At 42.1% G+C, this 11,587-nt stretch overlaps 1 protein-coding gene across 2 annotated transcripts in view; it reads right to left on the bottom strand.

Annotated features, from left to right (window-relative positions):
• bdg (sodium-dependent transporter bedraggled) overlaps window positions 1-11,587 on the bottom strand; it is a 145,090-nt gene that overhangs the window by 26,429 nt on the left and 107,074 nt on the right. For both annotated transcript variants that reach the window (XM_053792872.2, XM_053792873.2), the window contains one exon: window positions 378-513. In XM_053792872.2, the coding sequence (XP_053648847.1) occupies window positions 378-513 (136 nt within the window). The remainder of the gene's footprint in view (window positions 1-377; window positions 514-11,587) is intronic.

Genomic DNA, 11,587 nt, shown 5'->3' with positions numbered 1-11,587 from the left:
CTTCCCCCAACTTTGCCTTACTACTCTCTAACAACCCTGCTTTAATTCCTTTAATTCCTCTCACAACCCCACCTTACAACTCTAACAAAACCGAATTACCCATCTTAGCCCAGTTTTACAACACTTTAAACCCTGATTTACACTCCTATAACAACCCTACTTTTCAACCCTCAAACAACCCAGCTTTTTTTTTCTAAGCAATAAGAGGGAAGGCAAGAACGGGAGAGGACTGGAGTAGGACAGAACAGTGACAAAGGTTGTCGATAAATAGGAAAAGAAAGGTAGGAAGGGTTAATGGCCTTAAAACTTTGTTATATAATGACGAATGTGGTGGTAAACTGAAGTTACAACCCTCTGGCACACAGTGGACTACTCACAGCGGCAGTCTGCCCATCGGAACATGTTGTTATGAGTGATGAAGGAGTCTCGGAAGAATATAAAGAGCCAAGCGATGGGTACACAGCAATACAGTCCCACCAGCGCCTGCGCCACCACTAGGCTGTACCCAACACCCTGTGAGGTAGAGATATGAAATGATACATGAATATAGCGCCTGCCCCACTACTAGGCTGTATCCAACAAGAAGTAGGGAGGCGCTACCTCGCCTGTGAAGGGAGACAGTTTTTTAGTGACAGGATACAGACGCATCAGCGCTTCCACTAGGCTGCACCCGACTCGTGTGATGAAAGGGATAAAAACACCATTATACACGTATACCTACAGTGATATAAAGTATAAACTATAGGCAAACTGTTAAAGTGCATTTTTTTATTTTGCACTAAAATTATCGTTACAACCAAAATTACGTAATGTGAAACCACTGCTTTTACCTAACCTATCTAAGAATTTTCATAATTGTTTTGTTGGGAAAGGGATATACGTATAGGGATACGTGGAGACTGTAATACAGGATTTAGGGAATACTGCGGTGGTTTAATATTATAAGACAATGGTGTTTTCAAGACTAAATTATTTTTAAGGTGAAATAATAGGTCGTCAAGACAAGGTGTAGAGAACAATGTTTCTGTAAATTGGCTCCTCTAGGGAGGTGCCTTGATGCCAGTGAAGAGCTCTTGGTTCAGGGAATGCAACTTGTCTTCCCTTTCCTTGTATCGAACCTGATTGCCTCTCATTCCTCCAGGCACTTTATTACCCCTTCAGGTAGGCATTCCCCGATAAATGTAATAAGTTGGTAAACTGGATTATTATATTTTGGGGAAACTCTAAACCGGTAGGGGGACATACAGTGTCTGGTGAATAGGAAACAATCAGGTTCAATGCAAGCTGAAGACAAGTCCCATCCCTTGGATCAAGAGCCCCTCACCAGCATCAAGGAACCTCCCTTTTGTGGAACTAAACCGGAGATAATTTGTATCTTTAAGACCAATAAGTGATAACCTCATTATATTTGTACCTGATGTGACAATATTAGTAAATTAAACATGGTTTCACCACCGTGATAGAAATTTAAACAACGAAAACAGTAAAAAATACAAAACAAATGATGAAGAAAATAGCTACTCAAGTTATAAACCTTCTGGGAACAACTCTCTTAATGCTGACTTCTTGTATATGAGACTTTAACCCCCCCCCCCCCCCCCACAAAAAAAAAAATGTATCAGAAGTCGGGGGAAAAAGTGATGTCGTGGGAAAAATCTTTTTATATCATTCGACTTATGTAGTGGAATCATGCAACTGTATTGGTAAAAACTTGAGTGCTACACAAAATAAAATATAATCTGACACACAACTAAATCCTAACCTAGCGAGTTGCAAATTATTTACAAATTTCCATTTCGCTAGCGTGATTAAATTATTTTATTAAGTAATTATATAATGAAACGGTGATATAAATACACGAAAGTTTGGAATTTAATTAAAGGTTTAGTAAGCCCTTCCATCGATGATGGTGCGCGGTCTCCCACTACACACTTTCACCTCAAAATCTCTCATGTTACAAATTTAACTTCAATTGCCATATCGTCCACTTTCTCCTCTCTACTCACTCACGATCATACTTTCCAACCTCCAGTGGACTAGTTTTCTTTTCTTTATATAATTGCTTTCTCAGTTTACGATAATGACAAATTCCTTCCCAGACATTGTATAACTCCTAAGGGTTTAGCGTTACTCTCAAAAATAATACTAACAAAAAATATAGTAATAAAGCTGCTTCTCAAGCTTTCTCTTTTTAAGCCTGCATGTCTGTTCATATATTTGTGTGCGTGATAGAGAAAAAAAGAAGAATCTTGTATCTCTGAGAGAGAGAGAGAATTTTGTATCTGAGAAAGAGAGAGAATCTTGCATCTCTGAAAGATAGAGATATTGTATCTCTACTTGCTATTCAAATTGTGGATCAGTTTTAAGTGGAGAAATATGACAAATGTTTTTTTCAATCCAGGTAAATGGTCTGCTCATCCTTGTCTACCTTGCTTTGTCTCAGAATTGCTTTGCCATAGACCTGCAGCACGTTAGATAATCAGAGACGATCTTCCATCTTTAAATCTATGTTGGTTTTCATTGATGATGTTCCTACCCTCTAGGTGATCCAGTATCTTACTGACAGTCTTCATTGCCTTACACAGTATGCTTGTTATTGATATTGACTTGTAGTTTAGCACCTCCTGTCTTAACCCCTTTTTAATTACGGTGATTATATTAACTAGCTTCCAGCTATCCGGTGGTTATCCCGGTTTTAGCGACTTGTTAAAGAGCTTTCAATATAGTCTCACAGCGTGGTTCTGTCCCGTTCCTTAGTACTAATGGAGGTATATTGTCCCACTGCTTTTGCTATAGTTGGTTACTTTAGTATTTTCTTCACCTCTTCCTTTGTGTGTATTTTTTCTGGTGTTGGTTGATCTGTCGCTGCATGTAATATTTCTTGCTCTATGAATACCTCCCCAAACATTTTGTTGACAACTTCGTATACTTCTCTTCCGTCTCCTGTTGGTAGTCCTCCTTCTTCAGCCGCCTTATAACTTGGTCTTTAACATTCCTTCTTCAGCCTTATCACTAGGTCTCTAACATTGTTTCTTTAGCCTTATTACTTGGTCTTTAATAGTCTTTGTCTTTCTTATACGGCTGTGAAGCAATTTTTGCTGTGGGGGGATAAAACACACACACATACATGTGTGTGTGTGTGTGATTAAATATATGTTTTATCATAAAGAGCGTTAAATAACATTTCGGTCCCGGCACTCTATAAATTCCACATGCCTTCCCATCCACCCTTTTTTATCTCCAGTTAACCATGTATGAAGCATAGGTCTTATGCTCTGAAATTATGTAACTAACTTGTTGGTTAATTGATCAACAGAATGTACACCGCAACAATATGTGCCAGTAGTAGGATGGAAGAAAATAAAGGGAGTTATCAGTGGTGTATGAGAGCTGCATAAATGAAGTCTAGTAATACCCAGGCTCAGCTGACAGAAGACAACCTCAGTGACATATGCTGTAGTTATCGTTGAGTGCTAGCAGCTCGACTGCACAAGTGCCAGGTAAACTATGCCTATAAAAATCTTAGGTGAACGGAATTCTGTAATTGTCTGTAAAGCTGCTGATGAACTGGTGGGATAACGAGACGGAAGATGGTATAATAAATATTTATGTTAGGACTGACGAGTTGAGAAACACTAGTATAAAGACTGAGACAGTGTTATGTCTGGTGTTGGTTTTGGTCGCTTGCATATGCTGGTAATTGATTAACTCAATAAGTTAACTGAAGCTGTACATTCAAATAATTTCAATGTGGTTCGAGTGCGAGCTAAGGTTAGTTATGTGCTTGAACTTACATACGAAGTAGAATGGGAACCAGAGAAACTGTGTAAGTGGTTTAGTTGCATTTTATGCAATCTATAACCATCGTGCAGGCGATAGTTACAATATTTGAAATACGTAATGGGTCGAGGGTCGGAACGTATACACTGAAAATTAATTTAATCATAGTGTTAAGAAGACCACTAGATTTATTTACAGTAATAAGAAAGCGGTTATAAAATTAGTGAATTTAGTCAGAAATAATACAATGCATCATTGAATGTTAGACACTGGTGCAATAACTTGGCAAAAGTGCGCCATTAATCTTATATCGCCTTGTATCGCGAAAATTTACTGTAAGAGTTTCTCTGTGTATATTTTTGTAGGTTGTAGTGACTGATTTTGTCCGTCAAGAAAAGCCTCTTAATGTGGATCTTTGTCAGTTAATACACCGCGCAGTGATTAAGCAATTGCTGGCGCCTACCAGTGCTGGGTACCAGCGATTAAGCAACTGCTGGCGTCTACCACTGCTGGGTACCATTGTTTAAGCAACTGGTGGCGTCTACCAGTGCTGGGTACCAGTGATTAAGCAACTGGTGGCGCCTACCAGTGCTGGGTGCCAGTGATTAAGCAACTGGTGGCGCCTACCAATGCTGGGTACCAGTGATTAAGCAACTGCTGGCGCCTACCAGTGCTGGGTACGAGTGATTAAGCAACTGGTGGCGCCTACCAGTGCTGGGTACCAGTGATTAAGCAACTGCTGGCGCCTACCAGTGCTGGGTACGTGATTAAGCAACTGGTGGCACCTACCAGTGCTGGGTACGTGATTAAGCAACTGGTGGCGCCTACCAGTGCTGGGTACGAGTGATTAAGCAACTGGTGGCGCCTACCAGTGCTGGGTACCAGTGATTAAGCAACTGGTGGCGCCTACCAGTGCTGGGTACGAGTGATTAAGCAACTGGTGGCGCCTACCAGTGCTGGGTACGTGATTAAGCAACTGGTGGCGCCTACCAGTGCTGGGTACGTGATTAAGCAACTGGTGGCGTCTACCAGTGCTGGGTACGTGATTAAGCAACTGCTGCCGCCTACCAGTGACTGGGTATCAGATACAGCACCTGCAGTTTACCAGTGCTATGTACACACAGTTAACCGCCTGCTGATCTACAGGAGTTCGAGATTTCCACATTTTTAACAAGAGAAAATTTATAATAATTGTACTATATTTTCTTAATTATGCAGAGTCAACAACTGATTTAGTTTTGTTGTTCAAGGTCTTGTCAGACAGATGCCAAGTTATTACATATTCATCCTGTACAAAATGTGTTGTACTGTTAGTTAAAACAACAGATTGCGACACCTGAGTATTGTTGCACGAGGCTGTGTTGTAGCATGTATGTCTGCCACGGCAGGTACACTAGTGACTAAATTATAAAAATTGGAGTCAGCGTCCACCTTCTGTGGATTTATTCCTGTCAAGGGAGGGAAGGGGTCTTGATCCTGGGTAATGGAGTTATTTTCAATTCATGGGATCAAATGTGATTACGCTGCACTTCTCGCATGCCTCAGGCTCTGCGGGAATATTATAATGTGGCTTCCCTCACGCATTATCTTCTAAAATGGAAAGGCATATGTTCTCAAGAAGTCCATTATAACTTTGGTTTGCCATGAGCCACCTGTCATGTGCCTTGGCACACGTCACGTGCTTTGCTACACGTCACGTGCCTTTCCATACGTCACGTGCTTTACCACACGTCACGTACTTTACCACACGTCACGTACTTTGCCACACGTCACGTACTTTGTCATATGTCACGTACCTTGCCACACATCACGTGACCCTGGCTCCTGCAACATCTCTCAAGTTATTGCCCCCACGTCTGAGTTAGGTTGAACGTATCTCTTGTTAATCTGCATCACCAGTTTTAATAAAATTATTTCTTTGACCAAATGCACTGATCTTGTAAATTATTACTATCATAATTTGGCTAGCCACTAGCTTACTAAACAATATAATAGGTATTATTTGATGGGTAAATCACTCGCAGGATGTGTAGGGCTAACTACCAACCACAGGATGAATAAGGGATGATTACTACCCTCAGTGGTGGATAGGGGATGACTACTACCCACATTATGGATAGATGAGTACTTTCGACAAGGAGAAAAAAGGCTGCATAAAAATTATAAAATAAACACTCGTACATCATCTATATTTTCATGGACATTGAAATTAAACATGTCTTCAAAGACTGATTTTTTTCTTTGCTGAATTTTGATTCTTAGGACAAAATAAAGACGATATAGCTTGGTTCGTCGAGCAAGTGACACCACTTTCTAAAACGTCCCATATACACTTGCCTCAGGGTCGTTATGGAGCACTCTACCGTCTAAGACTAGGCGAACATTTTGACATTAAATTTATACATATGCAACCGTGTAGGTTGTTAAGGGAAATAAGTGGTGGAGGCTCGATCCTCCGTCTGATAAGAGAGACGGAAAAGTTACCTAACTATATTCAGTACTACGTAGATGACACTGGACAAAATCCTAGTACAAGCTACGGGAGTCATCTGAAAGTTAAGTGGATTCAAGAACTTTAGTTCGGCTGAGAAAGGCGCGGCTCGCTGAGCACAGTCATCCATAGGTAGTTAGTTGCAAGTTAAGTCTGACACCATCACCGATATTAATTAATGTGTACCTTGTATAGCTCACAATATTGCAACGTACCATAGCTGGTTATACTGACAATAATATTATTACCCTCTCTACCTGGAGACTTGAGAGCCTTCCCGAGATGCAGCCTATGTTGCTGTGTTCTGAGTTCTGAGGTATAGGTAACTGCTAGTTACAAGACCTCTCTAACTGCTTGTTACCTTATTGTTTGTTGTGAAATAAACACCTTATTGTTTGTTACCAGGCCAAGTGAGTGTTTAAATTCACTGGCCAGATCTATATAACGACTTTATCACACCAATATTATTGATTCCTTCATATATTTTTAACCGTAGCAGTTTGACGAAGGTCACAGTAAACTCCAGCGATACTTTAAGGATGATAAGACTCTTCTCCGTCTATCCTTGTAAGAATGTTTTGTCATGGTGTTGCAATGACAGTTAAAATGACGTGTTGCCTGGTTGTGATAATGGTAGTTCAAAGTTTAAAATAGGTTGCTGCTGTTTCTGTGTACTGCTGATGTGTTTGGTAATGGTGTTAATTCTGCTTTGCCGTGCGTGAGTTCGTGTGTGAGTGCATTCAAGTGCGTGCTGGTGCTCACAGCTCCATGGAAATGATTGAAATGAATCAGGGCTGTTGCCTAATTGTCACAGTGCTCCTCCCGGTTGTTTTTATCCAGCTCCGTTCTTCCCTTTTAACATCTCTTCTCTCCTCCATTCCCTAAGAGCTGTTAATGCTTACATAATAGGAACTCCGTATCTACTGCTAGGAAACCTTTCAAGCTGTCGTAGCTGCTGAAACCAGAGTAATGCGATATCCTCATCAGGCTGACACTTCTGTTCTTATTATATCTTAAAAAGTAGGATTGCCCCACAATTTGGTGCTCAGACAATACAGAACAGGGTGGCAACACACTGCAGTTGTATCCAGTCTCCCGTCTCGCCCATCTACCCGCCCTACCGTCCTCTTCTCCATGCTGTTCCAGTGGATGGTTTTCAGGTGATTGTTGGTTAACTCTGCCGCGGTATCACTAACCAACAGGACAAATTTTCTCTAAAATTTCCCGGCAAAAATAAATCTCCAACAGTGCAAAACAGACACTACTGTCGCCTGTATAAAAAAATAAAAACCACAATACCGTGTCTGGAACAATTCACAAATAACCCGCATGTTGAAGAGGAAATTTTAATTATCATTATTATTATTATAATCATGGGGAGCGTTAAACCCTTAGGATTATACAGCGCCTGTGGGGGGATGGAAGGTATTCAAGCTTAATTCAGGGAATTGCAGCACAGATCCAATTCCCTGGATCAAGAGCCCCTCACCAGCGTCAAGGAACCTCCCTTGAGGGGTTGAGGAGAGGAGGAGGAAATTTTAAATGACGTTTCGACCCTTCCTGGACCATTATTAAATGACAAATGTAACTTTCTCAAGGTTAATCTGACACAAGGTACACCTTCAAATTTCACCAACTTACAGAGTAAACAGCAGATTCAATATAAAGAACTGAACAAATAAGACCTCCACCAGGACCCTCTCCCTCACTCAGTACTATCATGCCTCGTTAATCCGCCTGTAGGCACGAACTACTCTTGGTAATCCGACTAGCGTGATTACGAACGCTCCCTCTTGTTTACGAATTCTCCTTACATCCGTTTATATATTTTTTTTTTGACTGACAATGGAAGGCGGTCGTGTTAGTTCGCTCTCTGGAACTGTGCAAAGGAAAGAGCGTGCAGAGGTGCACACATACGCGCACGCATGCACACAGACACACACACACACACACACACACACACACACACACACACACACACAGATGTGTGTTCCAGAGATGGAACACAGAAAAAAAGGGGTCACAATTGGAAGCTGAAGACTCAGATGAGTCAAAGAGATGTTAGGAAGTATTTCTTTAGTCATAGAGTTGTCAGGAACTGGAATAGTCTGGCAAGTGACGTAGTGGAGGCAGGAACCATACATAGCTTTAAGACGAGGTATGATAAAACTCATGGAGCAGGAAGAGAGGACCTAGTAGCGATCAGTGAAGAGGCGGGGCCAGGAGCTATGTCTCGACCCCTACAACCATAAATAGGTGAGAACAAATATGTGAGTACACACACACATACACACACGAAGTGTCCCTGTTTGCAGATGATGTGAAGTTGATGAGAATTCATTCGGACGAAGACCAGGCAGAACTACAAAGGGATCTGGACAAGCTGTAGACCTGGTCCAGCAATTGGCTCCTGGAGTTCAACCCCACTAAGTGCAAAGTCATGAAGATTGGGGAAGGGCAAAGAAGACCGCAGACGGAGTACAGTCTAGGGGGGCCAGAGACTACAAACTTCACTCAAGGAAAAAGATCTTGGGATGAATATAACACCGGGCACATCTGAGGCGCACATCAACCAAATAACTGCTGCAGCATATGGGCGCCTAGCAAACCTAAGAACAGCATTCCGACATCTTAATATGGAATCATTCGGGACCCTGTACACTGTGTACGTTAGGTCCATATTGGAGTGTGCGGCACCAGTTTGGAACCCACACCTAGCCAAGCACGTAAAGAAACTAGAGAAAGTGCAAAGGTTTGCAACAAGACTGGTCCCAGAGCTAAGGGACTACGAGGAGACGTTAAGGGAAATCGACCTGACGACACTGGAGGACAGGAGAGATGGGGGGACATGATAATGACATATAAAATACTGAGAGGAATTGACAAGGTGGACAAAGACAGGATGTTCCAGAGATGGGACACAGCAACAAGGGGACACAGTTGGAAGTTAAAGACACAGATGAATCACAGGGATGTTAGGAAGTATTTCTTCAGTTATAGAGTTGTCAGGAAGTGGAATAGTTTGGCAACTGATGTAGTGGAGGCAGAAACCATACATAGTTTTAAGACGAGGTATGATAAAGCTCATGGAGCAGGGAGAGAGAGGACCTAGTGGCGACCAATGAAGAGGCGGGGCCAGGAGCAGAATCTCGACCCCTGCAGCCACAATTAGGTGAGTACACTGGGTGGACAGTCTGAGAGGCGGATCTCAGGTACATGAGGGCACAGCTGAAAGTTAAAAACAGATGAGTCACGGAGTTGTTAGGAAATGCTTTAGCTTCAGAGTGGTCAGGAAGTGGAACAAGCTAGACAACAAAGTGATAGAAGTAAGATATTTAGCTGTAAGAATAGGAATGATAAGGCTCACTAAACCTGAAGAGCGAACCTAGAGTAGCGGCCGGTTTGAGAGGCTTAGGCTCGAACCCCTTCAACTGCAAAAAAAGGCGAGTACAAGTTCAAGACAAGAGGCCAGACATCAGTGATACAGATCAAAGTATTGCAGGATTGCAAGTGTGTAAGTGCATATCACACTAATCACTTGAATACAGAATCTTTCAAAACTTTATACACAACGTAAGGTAGCAACCGAGTACTTGGCCCCAGTGTGGAGGCACCATCATCTATGGTCAGGTCCGAGTGAATGCTCTAACCTCACAGTCCAACCCAAGGCCAGATTTCTTTGTTGACCGCTTGACTGACCAGACTGTCGCTGTCAGCGGCTTGCAGGGTTACACAGCCTGAATCTATACAGGGACTGAAGGTTCCATGTATAAATTATCAGGCATATTTCTCCACCATAGAGTGTGTTTTGCGGTGTTGCCAGTAGTTAAGATATTTTAGCTACACTATACGAGCAACATAGCACCTCGTATATATTTACCAGCTCTGCTATCTCTCCTGCTGCAAAAGATGCTGCGAGCACAATAATATTCCAGATATGAGAACATATGTGATTTGATTAGTGCCATCACTGGCGTGATTTGTTTTTTAAAGTTCTTATGATCACTTGTGAGATGTAGGGGGCATCGTTGTGTTGATGTAGGGGGCGTCGTTGTGTTGATGTAGGGGGCATCGTTGTGTTGATGTAGGGGGCGTCGTTGTGTTGATGTAGGGGGCGTCGTTGTGTTGATGTACGGGGCATCGTTGTGTTGATGTAGGGGGGCGTCATTGTGTTGATGTAGAGGCGTCGTTGTGTTGATGTAGGGGGGCGTCATTGTGCTGATGTAGGGGCGTCGTTGTGCGATGTAGGGGCTGTCGTTACGGGAATGGAGGGGTCGTCGCGGTCTGACTGTTTTCCACAATATGGTGACTAGCCGGTATATTCATCCACCTCCACACACTTCTCATTTCTTCACAGATCACGCAAGACACACATAATAGCACGACACGACAGTTCTCACGCAAGCACACGCACGCACACACACACACACACACACACACACACACACACACACACACACACACACACACACACACACACACACACACACACACACACACACACTGAGTGTTGCAGCAACTAACACACAAAAAACTCTTGCCTAACACAAGTGGACACGTGAAAGAGCAAGAAGAATACAACCATAAATTTAGCTGCAAGTTAATAATTCTTTTAATAATTTGTGTAATGCAGGAATAACTATGTCTAATAATAATATAAGAAATAAAATGCAGTAGAGGACCTGTGGGATGCGCCTTGTGCATGGTACAAAGGTACGAGGATAACACAGCATCACGCTACAGGTCAAATCCAGCAGCTAATCTTGATGGAGATCAAAAGTACAAAATACAGACACGATGGAGAAATAGACACAAATTTGTTTGTGCCTTGATAAAGGCCACTGTATGGGCGAAACGCAGTCAATAAAGGTTCGCATTAGACTGCATTTGTGTCTATTTTTCAAGATAACCTTGATTATGAGGAGATTAATCCAGTGAAGGTAGCAAGGGGTGAGGTGGAAAGATGCTGACACAGGATGTACACATGGAGGTATTTTTTTTATTATAAATTGCTGATTAAAGTTAATATGACAGATTTCCTGCCTGGTATCAGGAGATGTGTTATAAGCCGGAAGGATGAAATTAGTGATTAAAACAAAGTTGAAAGTGAGGAACAGCACGAGATATGAATGGTGAAAGGCAGGTAAGTGGAAGTGTTGGAATGGTTGGTGCCAGTGTTGGAATGGTTGGTGCCAGTCTTGTGTATGAAAGAAGACAAAAGAGGACAAGAAAGAAGACCTACAGATTTTTTTATTCGGACTGTTAACCCCAAATGGTTAATCACCCAGAATAACCCGAAAAAGACATAGAATATAG

Source organism: Cherax quadricarinatus, chromosome 64 (genome assembly GCF_038502225.1).
Source record: "Cherax quadricarinatus isolate ZL_2023a chromosome 64, ASM3850222v1, whole genome shotgun sequence".
Lineage (NCBI taxonomy): Eukaryota > Metazoa > Arthropoda > Malacostraca > Decapoda > Parastacidae > Cherax > Cherax quadricarinatus.
The sequence above is the reverse complement of the archived record's forward strand: the minus strand, read 5'-3'. Positions and strand labels throughout refer to the sequence as shown.